The 19504-nt window shown below is 37.2% G+C and overlaps 1 protein-coding gene across 1 annotated transcript in view; it reads left to right on the forward strand.

The window, feature by feature from the left end:
• The window catches only part of LOC150105385 (DDB1- and CUL4-associated factor 17-like), a 108522-nt gene extending 93959 nt beyond the window's left edge, over positions 1-14563 (forward strand). Inside the window, exon 4 of the mRNA XM_090393945.1 lies at positions 14428-14563. Within this exon, the coding sequence (XP_090250071.1) occupies positions 14428-14563 (136 nt within the window). The remainder of the gene's footprint in view (positions 1-14427) is intronic.
• Positions 14564-19504: the final 4941 nt, after the last annotated feature.

Below are 19504 nucleotides of genomic sequence, written 5' to 3' on the forward strand. Positions count from 1 at the left end.
TGTATTCAATAAACTAATATCTCTGTAATTAGAGGTTTTATATTATTCCCCTTTTTTAAATATAGGCATCATTATACTTGTATTCCATCCTATTGGTAATTGTCCATTTCTATATACTTAGTTAAAAATTTTAATGATGTCTAGTGCAATTTTTTTTCTCAAATTCATAAAGCCTGGAGTTTATCCCATCTTGTCCTGCTGATTTACCATTTGTTATTGTACTTAGGTTGTCCTTTAATTCTTTCATTGTTATTATTTCATCTAAATCATTTTGTAAGTTTTGGTGTAATTTTTTTATGTTGTTATTATTATTATTCATGACCTCCATTGAATCCTAAGACCCATCATGTGAGACCCAAATTAAACAGCACAAAGTCTGTCATGCCATTCCTTAAACCCATTCACTGTTCTTGCTCTCACTATCCTATCAAGCAATGCATTCCACAATACAACCACCTTCCATGAAAAAAAAGACACTCGCCCTCTTACTCACCACTTCCATTCATAACTTCCAGGGATGGTCATTTGTCTTCATTCCTCATTCCTTTCCATTTTTCAACCATATGAAAAAACTCCCAAGTATCAACCCTGTAATTAACCCTCAGCTATTTAAATGCCTCGAACATATCACCCTCTTCTTCTATTGACCAAGCTCTGCAATTCACATATACTCATAGCTAACACTGTACGGTCCTGATATAATTTTTATTATCTGCCTTTGCACCCTCTCCCATGTTAATTTATTCCCTTCAAATCCCAGTGATCAAACCTGAGCACAGTAATCCAGGTGTGGTCTGATTATGACTTTATACAATGGAACCACAATTCTTCTCTCTCTGCTGGTCAGTGTTCTTCTAAGTATTGCATCAGTCCTTTGGATTACCTTCGCTACCTTTACGATATATCCCATAAACTTCAAATTTCTATCAATCATCATTCCAAGGATGATGATTGATAGAAATTTGCCTCTTCCACTTCCTCTAATGCAGTTCCTCCAACGGAGTATGTGCCGCTTCCCATCATTGAATAGCAGACTTCAGGACCATACATTTAGTTGCATTAAACTGTTAACCACATTTGTTTGCCCATCTGTCTAGCTTATTCAGATCCTACTGAAGATCTACCACATCAGCACTATTACTAATAACCCTTCCCAGCTTCACATCATATGCAAATCACTGAATATCTCTCTCTCTCTCTCTCTCTCTGCAGTCTATTGACAGTGTCATTGATATAAAGATTAAATAATACAGGTCCCAGTACTGAGTTTCAAGGGACCCACTTGTAATCTTCTGCTTCCTTGATACTGCTCCCTCATACATGACTCTCTGGCACCTATTAGCCATCCAATCCCTAATCAAATTCACTAACCTTATATCCAAACCTATATGCTGAAACTTAAATATCAGCTTATCATGTGGTATCCTGTCAAGTGCCTTTGTAAAATCCAAAATAATGGGTGTATATGCTTTTCCTCATCAACTGCTCTTTTCACTTGATCATGATGATAAAGTGAAATCCTCGATGAGTCTTTGGACTCCCTGGAGGTGTCAAATAATAATAATAATAATAATAGGCAAGTAGATTATAAACCAAGAGCACCACTTAACAAATCCATGCTGACCCTCACAGATAACATTACACTCATCTGTCTAATGCTGTATTCAATTTCTCACTAATTTCTCCAAAATCTTAACAACTACAGACGAAAAAGAAAGTAGTCTATATGAGGGTGGTATGAAACGTTCTTGGCTTAACAATGAAAAAAATGAATTTATAATTTCAAAATTATTTTTATTGAAAGATGATTTTTTTTCTTCTCCAAACTGGGTGTTTTCTCATGAATATTTTCGTCTGGTCTGGTTAAAAGATCGGAATAATATTCCCTGGTTACTGTTTTACCCTTTTCAAGATAATTAATAAACAAAATGCCTTTAGCATCCCAAAACACCGATGCCATGAGCTTTCCTGCTGATGGAACCGACTTTGTCTTCTTTGGCGCTGAAGAACCAGCTTCTGTCCACTGTTTTGACTGCTGTTTGGAATCTGGTGTGTAATGATGAATCCAAGTCTCATCCATAGTAATAAATAGACACACAAAATCAGTTTAAATTCTTGTTAAAATGCTCCAAGCACTGTTCAGAGATTTTTATGCGAGTGCGTTTTTGATCTACTGTGAGCAAGCGTTTAAATTTGTGTGACTGTTCAAAGAGAGTGCTGAAATACTTATATACTATCCAAACTTAAATTGGAATGACTATCTGTCCATTATAAAGATTTGGGAGAGTCTCATTCTGATAAGTGGCGAGCAGTAATTCCCTCACTCCCTCCTTTTTTTGTTCCTCTTCCTTTTAATCCCATTAATTTAATTATTTTATTGATGAAATTTTATTATTATTTTATTTTATTGCATTGTTTATTATTATTTTATTTTATTTATTATTTTATTAATTTAATTTTTAGTTTTTATTTTAATTTCATTTTATAGTGATCTACCATTTACTCTATCTTCAAAACAGTGATCATTCAATATCCTACCCATATATGTCAACTGACGTAATTGTATAGCACTATGTAATTGTACTTCACTTTATCTGACCCTTCAATTATCAGAACTGCAAATTGCCTTCCCACTGTGGTTGGATAAATGGTAGATAACTGTATTTTGTAACCACCCATAGTATGGTGTCACTCTATCATGTTGTACAGATCTGTAACAAGAAGTAAAATTTCATTATTCACGTATCACTTCATGAATTTGCTTATGTGCTGATGGTGACTTGTTAGTTTCAGGCCCATATATTTGCAAAAAAAAAAAAAAAAAGAAAGAAAAGTATACTATTCTTCTGAATATGTGTTCCTAATAATTATAATTCAATGCTTGAAGTGGCTGTTGTTATGTTTGGTCCCCAAACCTGTTTTTTTTTTTCCTTCCTCTCCTTAAATGCAGTGTTTATGATAACCTTTATGGGCTGCCAAATGAACTGTAGCAACCCCAAACCTCTGCACAAGTAAGCCATTAAACAGTATAGACAGTATACATGGCAATATGCATTAGATAGTATATTAGCATCAGGAGGTCTACTTGCTCTGACAGATTCTGGAGAGAGAGAGAGAATCTGAATATAGTGACATGGACAGTCACTGTTGTAACCATGCAAATATTTCATTCCACACTACATGTCCCTATTCTTTAATTAATTCCTCTTCTCAACTCTTCAATTCATCATAAGAAATTTTGATGCAACTATCAAATGACACTATCTATTGGGCACCATTAGTGCCTGTCGATGGTGTCATTCGTAGGACATCAGGTTTTAAGTCTAATAATTTTCACTTTATTTTGCCTGTGTGCATATTACAATTTTTATATTGTACTTTCCAGTGATATTTCTGTAACAGAGAGAAAACATTCTTTTTTGCTACATGCAAATTTCATGGTTTAGTGGAATGATTGTGGAAGGATAATTTTAAGAAATGCAGATGGTAGGAAGAAGATAGCAGTGAAAAAAATAGTTTAATTGGCAAGAGTATATCAACCAGGTGGAGGTCATGCAGTGGCTAATGTGATGAGAAGGAGGATGTATAAGTAGATGAACTGGATGTGCTTAGAATATACAAAATCTTGATGAGAATATGTTTGTGGTATTAGAGGGAATATCTGCCTGCATATTGCAGGCAGATATTACAGCAAATTGCAAGAGAATTGGTAGGTTCCTAACAATGCTGATGAATTAAATTCTCAGCACTGGAAGGGTCCAGGGATAGAAATAGAAGAAGGGTATGATATAGTAAAAATCAACATTTTCCTCTAAGCCAGGAAAGGAAATGCACAAGTCATGATGTATTTTCAATGGTAGTGGTTGGCCTGGGAAACTTCCCCCAAACAGGTGGTTTCCAGAGCCCTTCGTCTCTGTTTCAACAAATTCATTTAGTAATGATAATATAAACATTCCATCGCTTTAAGTTTCTTAATGTCATTGTGATTATCTTGCATCAATCTTTCTACTGCATGCTTTGCCATAAGGTCAAACATAAAAACTTTTAAAAATCATAAACTTGTAGTTTAGGACTTAGCCAAGCAAACTATAATCTCTGTTGGCTTAAACCAGAAATAAACATGATGGTACGACCTGATGATATTTCATGTTAGCTGGGACATCACTCAGTTCAAGTTGAACAAATCCTCCTTTCCTTCAGTTTTCATCAGGGTTCCAGTAGCTGACTTTTCACTGTTTGCAATGGTTCCTGATATGGAGTATCAGTATAAGTAAATTGAATTTGCAGAAGTGGAAAAAGTCCATGTAGATACTCTATACAAATATATTGCTGCAACTTTTATCAACATCAGAGTCAGTTTGTCTATATGGTGTAGGCTAAAAGTAATTAATTAGAGTATATTAATTTGGAGTGGGTTAAAGTAATACTGGAGGAGTGGAGACACTAGAGAAATTACTAAATAAAATTAGTGACAAGTATGATTTATCAGATAATTCATTCTTATAGTGTGTTCAAAAATGATTGACCTTAAATTGCAAATTCTGAAAGAAAAAAATTTTGTGCATGCAGTTACTGGTTATATATATGCTCCCTTTCTGACCAGTGCACACATGTGCACAGCTTTCAGGGAATATTCGTGCAGACTTATTCCGCTCTTATTTATCATATGTTAATATCACATTATGAAAGAATGTTGCATTAAACATGATATTTGAATAACAGTGTGTAAGTCAGATGATTTACTTTTCATTGTGTAAGCCTAATTAATAGTATGGTATGGCGATTAATCCTATCTGAGGAGTCAGCTATGTCTGTCAGTTGCATGTGTTCTCTGGTTAGTTTGAAGAAATGAAAAACAGAAGGTTTCTTCTAATGAACTCAGTTCCTTTGAAGGAAAAAACCTACCTTTGTTTGAAGCTGCTAGTTCACTTTTAAGCCCTCATAAAGGTTATGGGTTAATTGCTTGTTACATTTGTTTTGTATTCCAGCTCTTGGAATTATTTGTTTTGTTTCACACTGATGATGATCTGTTAATTATGGTATGAAATGTGCTAATTGCATTAAAGTTATTTACTGTGCCTAACTTGTTTTACGCTCCCTTATAAAGATGCCTCATAAACTTACACATGATCTTTTCAGCAAAAGGGTATCATCACTACTGACTAAGTCACTGAGGCTCTTCAAATAAAAATGAAATAAAGAATTCAGGAAAGTTAGAACTCTGTCCATTACTAGATTTATGTAGAAGGGCATTTGTGTTACCATTATTATATATCTAATCTTGTAGTTGAATTCACCTCACCTAAAATAGTTTCATATATCAACCCCATTTCTTACTGTAACTACTAATACACAAAATTTGGGAGTTTTTATTTTTGTTTATTTTTATATATAAGCGTGTTTTTATTTATTTATTTATTTTTATTTTTTATCCAGCGTACTGAGAACTAGAATAGTCACTCTTTTTAAACTCATTGTTAACACTTTAGCTTCGAAAAACATGTGCACTAAATAATACTTTGCTCCACAAAATTAACAGAACAAAATGCATTTTTGAAAATTATGGAGACAATTACCGTGTTTGAATAAAAACTTTAGTTTAATATAATTAAAATCTACATTCGACATTTAGACCTTTATGCCAAGGTCATCTTCTGGAGCATATAACTATACACAGAAAACAAGCTACAGTAAGCTACACAAGCTACATAAAGTCACTGACCAACTGCTACAACAATTGTTGACCTGCTCTGGGGGGGGGGAATTATACATCATTGCTAGTGTCCTATTATCAGTGTTATCTGTTGATTGTAGACATACATTGGGTGCAACAATAAGTCTATGTAATCTATCTATATACATATATTAACATCATGATTATACATGTTCATTCCAGCCAGTTGGTATGGAATGGTTTCTAATACTAGCTGAAGATTGGCTAGAGTCCTGACTTATGCTGGATCTTATATATTAGGTGGGCTGAATGTGTGCCATCCAGATCCTTGGAATTTTCATGCCATGTTTGTTGTTGATATTTGGGTGGTTTATCAGGATTTCGCAGGCTTCCTTAAATTTCCTTTCATGCCAGGTTTTTGTGTGGTGTAAAGAGTAGGTGCTTTTCCAGTTGATTTGGTGTAAGGTGTTGAGCACGTGATCTGAGAGGCCTGCTTCACCATAATGGTTATATTTAATGTGTCTAATGTGTTCTTTCTTGCGTATAGGGATTGTCTGTCGTGTTTCACCAATGTACGGTAAGTTACAGGTTCAGCGGTACAATGTACGGTAAGTTACAGGTGCACTAGTGTGTCTAGGAATGGGAGTGAGTTTTGATTTTCAATTTCGATGGTAAATTGTATGCATTTGTGTTGTTTGTTCAGGTAACTAAGGAATGTGTTTAGCGTTTGGCACTCGTGCTGCCAGATCGTGAACAAGTCGTCAATGTATCTAAGTCAGACTGTAGGTCTTAGCATGGCGGAATCAAGAGCCCTAGTCACACATCTTCCTTCAGGCAGTCTGTCCTTCACGGTCTACCAAAAACCGACACACACTGGCCAATACATACATGCTAATTCATACCACCACCCATCACAAAAATATGGTGTCATTAACACCCTTAAAAACAGAGCTACAACAATTTGCTCTAACCAGCAAGCCCAGAAACAAGAACTAAAAATCATCAGCGACACATTCATAAATAATGGCTATAACAAAAATACTATTAATAAAATACTCCATAAAACAACAACAAAAACGAATCTAGATTACAGTAAAACCATAGCCATCCCATACATTAAAGAATTATCAGAAAAAATCAACAGAATCCTACAACATTATAACCTCAATGCCACCTTTAAACCACCCACTAAACTTAAAACCATATTCAGCTCCTCTAAGGATCCTCTCCTCCCATTGGCACATCCTGGAGTCTATTGCATCTGCTGCACCTGTAACTTACCGTACATTGGTGAAACAGAACAGACAATCCCTATACGCAAGAAAGAACACATTAAATATAACCATTATGGTGAAGCAGGCATCTCAGATCACGTGCTCAACACCTTACACCAAATCAACTGGAAAAGCAACCACTCTTTACACCACACAAAAACCTGGTATGAAAGGAAAGTTAAGGAAGCTGCGAAATCCTGATAAACCACCGAAATATCAACAACAAAAATGGCATGAAAATTCCAAGGATCTGGATGCACACATTCAGCCCACCTAATATATAAGATCCAGCATAATTCAGGACTCTAGCCAATCTTCAGTTATTATTAGAAACCATTCCATACCAACTGGCTGGAATGTACATGTATAATCATGATGTTAATATATGTATATAGATAGATACATAAACTTGTTGTTGCACCCAATGTATGTCTACAACCAACAGATAACACTAATAATGGGACTCTAGCATTAATGTATAATTTTTTTTTTTTTTCCACCAGAGGTCAGGGCAACAATTGTTGTAGCAGTTGGTCAGTAACTTTAACAAACCAGTTTGATTGTAGTGTAGCTTGTTTTCTAGTTATATGCTCCAGGAGATAACCTTGACATAAAGATCAAAACGTCGAATGTAGATTTTAGTTATATTAAACTAAAGTTTTTATTCGGGGTGCTTAAGGGTCAAAGCTGTATAACTGAGAGGAGACCTCCACATAGCCTTTAAAGGAATGCGGAGAACCGACCAGGGCTTCTGACCTAATGTCCAATCCTCACCTTCTCGTGGTGCACCCTGTTGGGTATCTACTTTGATACTGAACGAACGAGGATGGGCTGGCAATTTGGGATTTAGCCGACCAAATTGTATTCTTATTGGTTAAACCAAAATAAAAAATGATGGTACAACATGACAAAATTTCATGCCGGCTGGGGCGTCGCCCGGTTAAACAAGGCCCCCGTTGTTTTTGCCAGGGAACCAGGGCGAACAGCGAAAAGTCAGCTACTGGAACAAATCTGAAAACAAACCCCAACTCAACATCACCAGAATTAAAGATCGGTACTATCAACGTAAGAAGCCTGAATGGCAAAGAAATGGAGCTAGCTGAGGAATTAGATAAGTACCAGATCGACATAATAGGGGTGACTGAAACAAAAAAGACCAAAACTGGTGAGATCTTTCTGAGCAATAAATACAAAATGTTATATTCAGGCAATAACAATCAAGGAAAAGAAGGAGTAGCCATAGTATTCAACACAAAATACGAGGCTAATCTTCTTGAATGGCAGTCAGTCTCAAGTAGAGTAATGTGGGCAAATATGAGAATGGGGAACTGGACAATGAGACTTATTTGTTCCTATGGTCCCACAGAAGGTTCTACTGAGGTAGAAGTGGAGGAATTTTTTGAGGCTTTAGAAAAAGCAACTGACACAATGAAAAAGGAAAAGTTGGTCCTTGTTGGGGATCTAAATAGTAGAGTAGGAAATGATTGTGAGACATACAAAAATATTTTGGGAAAATTTGGAGAAAAGAGCAAAGCTAATAATAATGGCAAATATCTGTTGGATTTCTGCTCAGGACATGGACTGGTTATTACTAACACCATGTTCCAACATAAAAATGTGCACAAATTCACATGGAGAGAAGATGCTAGGAATAAGAAAAGTCTCATTGACTATGTTATTGTTGATAGTGATGTTTTCTCCCTGGTGCAGGACACCAGAGTGTACAGAGGATTTGAAATTGGAAGTGATCACTATTTAGTCTTGAGCAGGATAAAATTGAATTTCATATTGAAAAGAATAACATGTAAGAAAGTTTTAAAGCGAATAAAAGTTGAGCAGCTCTCAGATGTAAACTGTAGACTAAAATACAGAAATATTATTGAAAAGAAAATGAAAGAGTTTGAGAACAGGAATCAAACCTTGGAGATTCAGTGGCAAACTCTGAAGGAAACATTGATTGATTCTGCCAGAGAGGCATGTGGTGAGGTTGTGTGCAAAGATAAAAAAATCAGAACTCCCTGGTGGACACATGAAGTTAAAGAGGCAGTGAAGGAAAAGAAGAAAGCATATCAAAAGTTCCTGGCAAATAAGTCAGCTTTTACTCTTACAGAATACAGAGACAAATGTAAGAAAGCTAAACAGTGTGTAAAACTAGCTAAACAAAAGTCATGGGTGGACTTTGGCAAGAATATAGAAAATAAATATCAAGAAGGTGGCAAAATATTCTGGAGGTTGTTGAAGAAGCTTAGGAATGGAGGAAAGAGTGCTGTAAAAGGAATTAGAGATGATAAAGGTGAAATGAAAACAGGAGAAAAAGATATCCTTGAAGTATGGAGTAATTACTTTGAAAAACTGCTAAATGAAACAAGCAGTGATGACAGCACAGTGATAAAAAACACTGACCAGGCATGCAGTCAGGAATACATATCCATACTTGAAGTAGAAAAAGCCATCAAAGGCTTGAAATGTGGAAAGGCAGCAGGAGTAGATGATATTCGACCAGAAATGCTGAAGTATGGTGGTATAAGAGTCTTACAGTGGCTGCACTGCATAGTTCAGAGAGCCTGGACAGAGGGACGAATTCCCGATGATTGGAGTAGAGCTCTCATAGTACCCATATATAAAAAGGGAAATAAAACTGAATGTGAGAATTACAGAGGTATTTCCCTACTGAGTGTTCCTGGCAAGATCTATGCAAGTATACTTGAGAAACGGTTGAGAAGAATTGTGGAAGAAAAGCTTGGTGAAGAACAAGCTGGATTCAGGCCAAATAGAGGCTGTCAGGATCAGATCTTCACTTTACGACAAATAGTCGAGAAAGCATGGGAATATAACAAAGATCTGTATTTAAGTTTTGTCGATTTGGAAAAGGCATATGACTAGGTGCCAAGAGAGAAGCTATTCAATACGCTGCAGTTATATGGTGTCAATGGGGCATTATATCAAGCAATACTTAGTCTTTATTTGAGTTGTGAGTCAGCAGTTAGAATTGAAGGAAGTACAGGAAGATGGTTTAATGTTAAATCTGGTGTGAGACAAGGATGTACATTATCCCCTCTGTTATTCATTATCTATATGGATCACATTATGAAGGAATGTGGTATTAAACCTGATATCAAAATTGGAGATGTTAATGTCAGCTCTTTGCTTTATGCGGATGATGTTATACTTCTAAATAAATCCGCTACAAGTCTGCAAGATTCTCTGACTAAATTGAATAGCTGTTGTAATAGATATGGTATGAAGGTCAGCAATAAAAAGACAAAGATAATGAAAATAGGCAGAATCATTGAAAATGTCAACTGTGTTGTGAATGGAGAACCTGTGGAACAAGTAAAACATTTCAGCTACTTAGGCACAATTTTTACTGAAGATGGTAAACTAAATATAGAAATAGACAACAGAATCAGCAAAGCTGGTATGGTAGGAAGTCAATTGAATAAATTCATATGGAATAAGAAAGAAATTAGTCGGAACACTAAATTAGCTGTATACAAGACTGTGTTCAAACCAATTTTAACTTATGGATCTGAGAGCTGGGTCAGAAGAAAAACACTTGACCAAAGACTAGAGACCGCAGATATGAGAGTCCTGAGAAAGATTAGAGGCATGAACAGATGGCATCAATGGCAATATCATATTAAAAATGAGGATATTAGGAAAGAACTTGACATTGTCAGCATCCAGGAATGCGTTAGCAGAGCTAATTTCAGATGGTATGGTCACTTAAATAGAGTGGGAGAGGAAAGATTAGCAAAACAAGTGTTCTCTGCCAGGTTGGCAGGAAAACGACCCAGAGGAAGACCAAGATATAGGTGGATTGATACGGTACAAAGTGCTTTACACGATAGAAATATAAGATCTGATAATGTTGGAGTCTTGACAAGTAACAGACTGATTTGGAGGAAAATTGTAGATAGGAAGTTAGTAATGATATAATTTTTTCATGTAGTACTGTCATATCCTGTACACCCCTTGAGGGTACATGGCAGGAATTTGATGATGATGATGATGATGATGAAGTTTTTATTCAAACACGGTAGTTGTCTCCATAATTTTCAAAAATGCATTCGGATCATCGTGTAAGCCTAAAAGAAAGGGTAACAGAACAAAATGTTGTTAACAGTGTTTCCAAAGCCAAATATTTGATATAATAGGTATTCTGGCATACAGATAACAAATATCCAATAGAATTTGATTTACCACTCAAAAGGTCCACACACAATGCACATTACTCATGTCTGCAAAAACCTGTTGTAATGTTGTGACTACAGTCACTTCATTCCTGTTTTTTTTTTTTTGTCTTGCTCAATGGTTTAGTTAACGTCTTCAGTACCTTCTGGATGGCAAATCATCGTTTAAATCATTCTTTAAGATGGCGACACGATGGATTACCTGAAGCCAGGCAGTTGAAGGCAAATGTGGTACATTGGCTTGTCATAATGTATGCCACAATCGTGTCACATATATGTGTCACAATGTATTGTTTCAGGACTATGGATACAGTTTCAGGAACCATTTACAAGAAGAATGAAGGTTGTTCAAGGGCTAAGCAAACCAGAACAGGCTGCTATTTGGCTTTGGCAGCAAAATAGAATCCTACATTTCCAAATAGACTGTATTAGGAAGTAATTCAAGTGGACTCTACACAGGGAAGCCAGTGCTTTGTATTCCATTAACCACAAACTACTGCAGAACTCATTGAAATTGGTGCCATGAACATGTAGTGTGAAGTCCTGATAAATTCCATACAGTTCTTTTTTTACTAAATAATTTAAGAAAATTACAACGTAAACTAGGATATACATTAAAATAAATTTTAATATACTTCAATATTTCGGCAACGTCACGTTGCCAATTTCAAGGAACTTAAGAACAAGACATGTGCACGCAGGCACAACAAACAGTAAGTGAGGAAGAAGCAGGAAGCTATTATTTCTCCTAAAGTACTGATGGTGCCCCTAGTGGACAATGTTGGTATTCTTGGGCGATTGGGCTGAAGGTCTTCTGATGTAGGTTTCCCAAATTTTAGGCAGTCTCATGCAGCCAAATTTGTTGAGGTTTGGATTGTTTCTTAGGGCCGATTCCATGAAAAGCCTTTCATATTTGTATTTACTATGGTGTATTATCATGGCTTTTTTCCACCATATTCTATGGGCAGGTATCCAGTGCATGGTCAGCAAGACCAGAGTGGCTGTATTGGTGAAACCGGATGTAGTCCTTGTATTCTGAAATTCTGATATTTGCTGTCCTGCCTGTTTGGCCAAAGTAGGACAGCTTACAGCTGCAAGGGACCTGGTATACACCAGGTAGGTTTAGAGGGGTGGGGGTTGGTCTTTAGTAGATAAGGGATGCCAATTTTTTTTTTTTTTAACAGACCATATAAAAAATTGGTATCCCTTATCTACTCTACTAAAGACCAACCTCCCTCCCTGGACCTACCTAGTGTATACCAGGTCCCTTGCAGCTGTAAGCTGTCCTACTTTGGCCAAACAGGCAGGACAGCAAATATCAGAATTTCAGAACCCAAGGACTACATCCGGTTTCACCAATACAGCCACTCTGGTCTTGCTGACCATGCACTGGATACCTGCCCATAGAATATGGTGGACGAAAGCCACGATAATACACCGTAGTAAATACAAATATAAAAGGCTTTTCATGGAATCAGTCCTAAGAAACAAACCAAACCTCAACAAATTTGGCTGCACGAGACTGCCTAAAATTTGGGAAACCTACATCAGAAGACCTTCAGCCCAATCGCCCAAGAATACCAACATTGCCTGCTAGGGGGCACCATCAGGACTTTAGGAGAAACAATAGCTTCCTGCTTCTTCCTCACTTACTGTTTGTTGTGCCTGCGTGCACGTCTCTTGTTCTTGAGTTCCTTGAAAATGGCAATGTGACATTGCTGAAATATTGAAGTATGTTAAAATTTATTTTAATATATATCCTAGTTTACGTTGTAATTTCCTTAAAATATTTAGTAAAAAATGCATAACCAACGTCTAAGCCTTTCCACGAGAATTATCATACAGTTCTATTCTCTAATAAGTCCTGTTTTATCCTACAAATGTGTTTTAGACATTGTTTGATCTGAAGAGACATTCTCATTCTGTTCCATTCCTACAACATAAGATAAAGGGTCACTTATAGTGTAGGCAATGTTCTCATGTGGGCAGAATAGTGATTAATATACTGCAACTGTGGAGAAGTACTGAGAACAGATTTGTAGGGGGGGGGATGTAGTTGACTCATATTTTCTTTTCAGGCATGGCAGTGCCATTATCCAAAGTACTCCTCCACCACTTGAGCTCTGTGAAAAGATATCTAATGACTGCAGAGGCCATCATGATCACTAGACTTAAATCTAATTGAACATGGGTAGGTGTCATATTGCATGCCAGCAGCAACTCAGTCACTTGGTACCACAGAATCTCATAGATACCCTTCTAAGAATCAAGCATGATCCTTTGCTGTCAGGCCTGTTTGGCCATTAAATTGGGAACATATACTGCCCTGATTTAATGTGACCATATTTTTGAGCATATTGCATTGATTTCTCCAATACAATCTTTTTAGTAATTTTTATATACTCCTATGTAATGTCCCTTATATCTATCTGACTTTTCTTACTGTCTCCTCATTTCATTGTTATTATATTGTACAACACAATACTAAACTTTGTTCTTTAGTTCTACTTCCTCACAAACTGCATGAGTTACACTATTTCAAAGTGTTTTATTAACTTTGCTGAACAACATATACTTCTTTATTTTCTTGCAAAATAAAGAATTGAAGACTTAAATTAGGTGAAAATTTTACAATTAAATACTTGTGTATCATAGGCATTTTAGCACACACACATACAATAAAAAACAACAACTTTAGGCTTTCTGTATAAAGACATTCTATAAGGAATGTACTATTATGTAAAATTTTTGTGTTTTTTCACAAGATCTTATGCTTAGTAGAAAAGTTCTGCAAGGCCAGATTGTTACCGTTGATAATACTTGATATGTGTGTATGTTCCTCATGACACACAGAAGCAGATCTTTCAGACTCAAAAAAAAAAAAAAAAAAAAAAAAAAGTGAAGATTTTCCAGAGAGTACAAAATAGTACATAAATACTGAGTGGCTTGAGGATTTTAGCAATACATACTTGTGTTTAGCAATGCACTTTGACCATTTGTTACCTTACTAAAGCTGTCATGGCACTCTTCAGAATCTTTCTGTTAAACTGTTTTGTGTGTGAAAATTTTACAAGTACTCAATTTAACTTAAGCCTTCTGTTCCCTATTTTGTAAGATTATGTCTGCTTATGTTTCTAATTTGAAGCTTAATTATTTTATTGAAAAACTGGAGTAGGTAGAAGAGTGATATCTGCACATAACCAAATAAATATGTATTGAGAATTTATATGTAGCTTTCATTACTGAAGACTTACCTGCTGTTATATTAATTGATATTTTGTTTTAGATTTGGTAAAAATGGTTTACCTACTAAGCTATATAGGACTTCATCTCCATTCACAAGAAGAACCAAGGATGCTGTTGTATATACAGGACCTGTAGTAAGAACCATTAAGATATTAAAAATTATTGTTCAGAAATGATTAATTTTAATTTAAACTTATTTAATGTGATTTTGGTTTTGGAAATAATGGACACATTACAAAGAGTAATGAGTTTTTTTGAAGAAAACAAACATTTATTTTTTGAATGAATTAAAAAAATATCTTAACTGAGTTTTCATACTACTGAATTATTTTACGTATGTGAGTGTATGCACATTAATTGCTTTCATTTTATTATGTTGCCTTTGTGAAGTATGTGATTCTTGTTTTAAAATGTGATTGTTGTATGTATTTTTCTACACCTACTCTCCAACCACTAGACATTAGGCATAGTTTCTTTCCAAAAAGAAACTGCACCTACTGCCTTCTTCACTGATTTTTTTTATAACAACCCAGTGAAGAAGGCATTATTCATTTAGCTAGTCAGTCCATTCTGGTTGGCCTGGATCTCTGCTCTCCAGTGAGCAGCAGTTTAAATCTCATCATGGCATGGATGTTTGTGGGAGCTTTTAGGTTCTAGACAATTTTTTTTACTATTGATTATTAGAGGCCTGAAGTGGCTTGAAAAAGTACCGTGTTTGGTCTCTAGAGCAGATGTTCTTGATTATCGAACCTTAGCCCACCTGCAGAACAGAATTAAACCTTTCCAGTAGGTATTTATATTAATATTTTTAATATAAATACCTTTATTCAGACATGGGTCTGGAATCTTTGTATTTCTGAGATACAGCTTTTGGTAATGGAAGCATGAATGCTGATGACCTGCAATGCCAATAGAAGACAAGATATCAAGAAATAAGCATAAAACCCTTCGCTAACTGGGAAAAGAAATACTGTAGAATGACCATCCTCATAGCAGATGTTCAAACAAATATTTTATTGTAATCTGCATAATCTCAAGTTCAGAATAATCATTTCAAAACATCAGAATATTTTGAACTTGAGATTATGCTGATTATGCTAAAATATAATCTTGAATCCATAATCATGAAACCAAATATTTGTAGAGAAATAAAACAGAGCTCATTTGTATCTGTGAAATACTCATTCAGATGTTGAGTGCTTAGGGCTATACAGTAATTATGATGTTTATATTACATAAGCAAAGTGTATATAGATCCAGCATTATTTCAAAGCCGAATGTAGAAACTATGAAAGTTTTGTAAAGCAAGTTGACTAGAGAGCTTACGGAAATATCCTCTCCAACATTCATGAGTTGCCTTAGTGTGGACTACTTAGAAGACATAGGTGCTGCACAAGCATCTATATATTTGCCTTTTATTAGTCCATTTTGATAAGATTTCACTGGCCTGACAGTTGTTTTGAACTGGTTCTCTTCAGAGAGGCACTGTATAAGTAAAGGCCCCTCTTAAAATTAGGTGATTCCTCAGACCACTCCCTACAAGTGACTGTAGGATTGTTCAACTCGGCAGTGGCTCCACTTAGTGATAGGCTCACCCTACCACTGAGCAGAATCACTCATATTCCAGGGGAAAGCATTCACTGACATGGCCCTGATAGAGGCCATGCCAGAAAACACCAATCTCTGGAGACTCAAATTGTTCCCTTAAAGCAGAAACCTTAAGAGATCAAAATCTCTCATTCAGTACTAAAAACAATTGACATTTATGTCTTTAGGGGTGAAGCAAGATGCTTTTCATATTCCCCGCAATCTGTTGTGGTTACAGTGAGGGTAAAATTTATGAGCAGTTTGCTTGCCCTGAATGGGCATGGAGATTATGCATCGCTAAAGGAGGCTAATATATAGCTTTTGGTCTTCTATGTTTGAATATGTTCGTTGCCTCGTATGCTGCAGCTTCCTGAACCAAATCTTTGGGGGTGTGTGGACGTCTTTAGGAAAAACTTGGATGCTAAGGATTGTAGAAAAGAGAAAATATAGGGGATATTTGTATCTCTATGAAGTTGATTGTTTCTAACATACCACAGGGCATTCAGAATCATTCTCAAGCACTTTCTGCACTCATTGTATCTTGATAATGTTAGTATTAGAGGAGAGGCATAAGTGATTATAGGACGAATCATCATCTGGTATAGTTGCAATTTGATTCTGTTGCTGAGCTTGCTATTTCTATTAATTAGTGGATAGATCTGAGCTATGGCTTTAGATGCCTTTGCGCACGCATACATGATGTGTTGGTTGAAAGATAGTTTTTTGTCGAGAGTTACACCCAGGTAATTTGTTTCTGTCTACCAGGGAATTTTAGTATTGAATAGTAACACATCTCCTGCAGGAGACACTGCCCTTTTTGAGAAAAGAACAGCTGAGCTATTCTGGGGGTTGACTTCCAATCTCCACTTGGAGAACCAACCCTCCAGCTTTAGAAGGTTTTCTTGAAGCTTTCTGGTTATGAAATGGGGTCTGAGAGATCTGGTTAGTATTGCCGTATTGTCCGCATACAGGGCCAACATGGAAGTCATCGGATTGTGCGGGATGTCTGATATGTATACGGAAAACAGCAACGGAGTCAGTAGAGATCCCTGCGGCACTCCAGCAAAGATATGGCGCTTGGACGATGTAGAACTGTTGATTTTAACTTGCATTGATCTATTCTGAAGATATGAGTGGATTAGATGAACCATTTTTAGTGAAGTACCAGCTGAGATAAGTTTGTGCAGGAGTCCAAAATGCCAGATTTTGTCAAATGCTTTGGATAGATCTAGGAAAACAGCTCCTGTACACTGACGCCATTTGTAGCTGGTGGTGATGTATTCGACAATTCTGTGGATTTGCTGAGTAGTACTATGGTGTATTTGCCGAAAACCAAACTGTTCTTTAGGGAGGATATTTAGGTCATTTTATTATTATTATTACTACTACGGGCTACTCCAGGGAGTCCTTAGACTCATCGAGGAGGCCCTAAACATCATGTTCACACAACTGTTCAACATTCTCACAGTATCTATCATACCTTGCCCTGAATTCGCTCACTGTCATAGCACCCACAACAGACTCTGGCAGCTTATTCCACTCATTTACCACTCTAAAAGTAAAGAACCCAGCTCCAACACCCCTGCTAACCACGCTCTTGCCCAGCCTCCATGGGTGTCCCCTAGTTCTCCCACCACCAGTCCTGATCTCAAAAATATCCTCTGAATTAATCCTATAGAATCCCTTTAGCAATTTGAATGTCTCAATCACATCTCCCCCCCTCCGCCCATCAACCAGTCTCTGCAACCCACAAATCTTCAACCTGTTCTCATATGGTTCATTCCATAGACCTGCTATCATCTTAGTCACTCGCCTCTGGATCCTCTCCACCTCCTCCCCACCAAGAAGGAACCGAGGTGACCAAATCTGGGCACAGTAGTCGAGATGAGGTCTATCAGGGCTCGGTACAGAGGTACAATAACTTGCCCGTCTCTGCCCGTCAAGGTATTTTTCAACAACCAAGTGAGTTGATGAGCTGATTTAGCTACTTTCGCAATGTGCCCCCTAAACCTCATCCCCCCATCCACCAACACCCCCAAGTCCCCGGCCTCATCAATCCCTTGGAGCACAGTTCCACCAATGCGGCACACCGCTGCTAATCCTTCCACTCCGAAATGCATAACCTTACACTTTGTCACATTAAACTGACATCCATTCTCCTTAGTCCAGAACGCCAATCGATCTAAGTCATCCTGCAAGACTTTGACATCTTCTGCATTCACTATCGCCCTACCCAACCTTGCATCATCAGCGAACAAATGAACTGTCCCACTTAGACCCTTCCCTATATCGTTAATGAACAGATTAAACAGCAGTGGTCCAAGAACAGAACCCCGTGGCACACCACTAGTCACAGGCCGTCTTTTGGACTCTACTCCTGAATAAACCACTCCCTGATATCTCTCCATCAACCACCCAGCTATCCATCTCACCAACCCTATATCCATTCCCATATGTTGTAGTTTACGGATTAGAATTCCATGTGGTATCCTGTCAAACGCCTTTGCCAGGTCCAGCAGTATCACTGCAAACCCATTTCCCTTATCCAGTTCCGCTGTCACCTTGTTATAAAACTTGAGCAAGTTACTGAGGCATGATCTACCCTTCACAAAGCCATGCTGTCCTCTGTACAGCATCTCATTTTCATCAATCCATTCCTGTATTTTTCCCTTGACTACTTTCTCCAAGACCTTGACAACGACTCCTGATATGCTGATCGGTCGGCAATTTGCAACCACAGTCTTGGATCCTCCTTTATGCAGTGACACTATTTTCCCCTCTTTCCATGCCTTCGGGATCAAGGCAGACCCGAGACTCAGATTAAACAACATGGTCAAGGGCACTGATAATTCCTTAGCCGCTTCATGCAAGACCCATGCCGGTATACCATCCAATCCCACAGAAGTATTCACATTAAGGTTCTGTAATAGACTATTCACCTCCACTTCATTCATCACAATTCCCGTATAAACTAATGGTTCCTTCATTTTTTCAACGTCACCACCTGGATGATATACTCTTGCAAAGTGCGTGCTCAGCAACTCCACTATATCGACTGGTTCAGTGAACTCTTTACCATCGTCATTCCTTAAAATCATTTTGCCATGTACAGTTTTTTTCTTGCTTGCAGCATATTGAAAGAACTGTTTGGAATTCTCTTTTGCTTGCATAGCTAGTTTCCTTTCATAATCGGCTTTTGCTGTTTTCACCACACTCGTTACCCTTCTGGCCTGCACTTTATACCGTTCGTGTGCCTGCAGGTCACCCCTTTCTTTAAATTCCCTCCATAGTTGTTTCTTTTTTTGCAGCTCAAGCTTAATGGTGCTATTCATCCATTTAACCCCTACCTGTTTCACTATTCGGACCTTAGGTATACAATCAGCCATAACCTCCTGTAAATGCTCTTTGACCACTTCCCATGCTCTATCGACGTTCAGCCTTTGCAGTTGTACATGCCATGGCACTGATCCAAGCAATCTCCTAAGCTTGTCATACTTGCCAGCACGGTAATTCCACATATACCCTGTCTT

The sequence above is a fragment of the Typopeltis vanoorti genome, chromosome 6 (genome assembly GCF_054136105.1).
Source record: "Typopeltis vanoorti isolate ZY-2024b chromosome 6, IOZ_Tvanoo_1.0, whole genome shotgun sequence".
Classification (NCBI taxonomy): domain Eukaryota; kingdom Metazoa; phylum Arthropoda; class Arachnida; order Uropygi; family Thelyphonidae; genus Typopeltis; species Typopeltis vanoorti.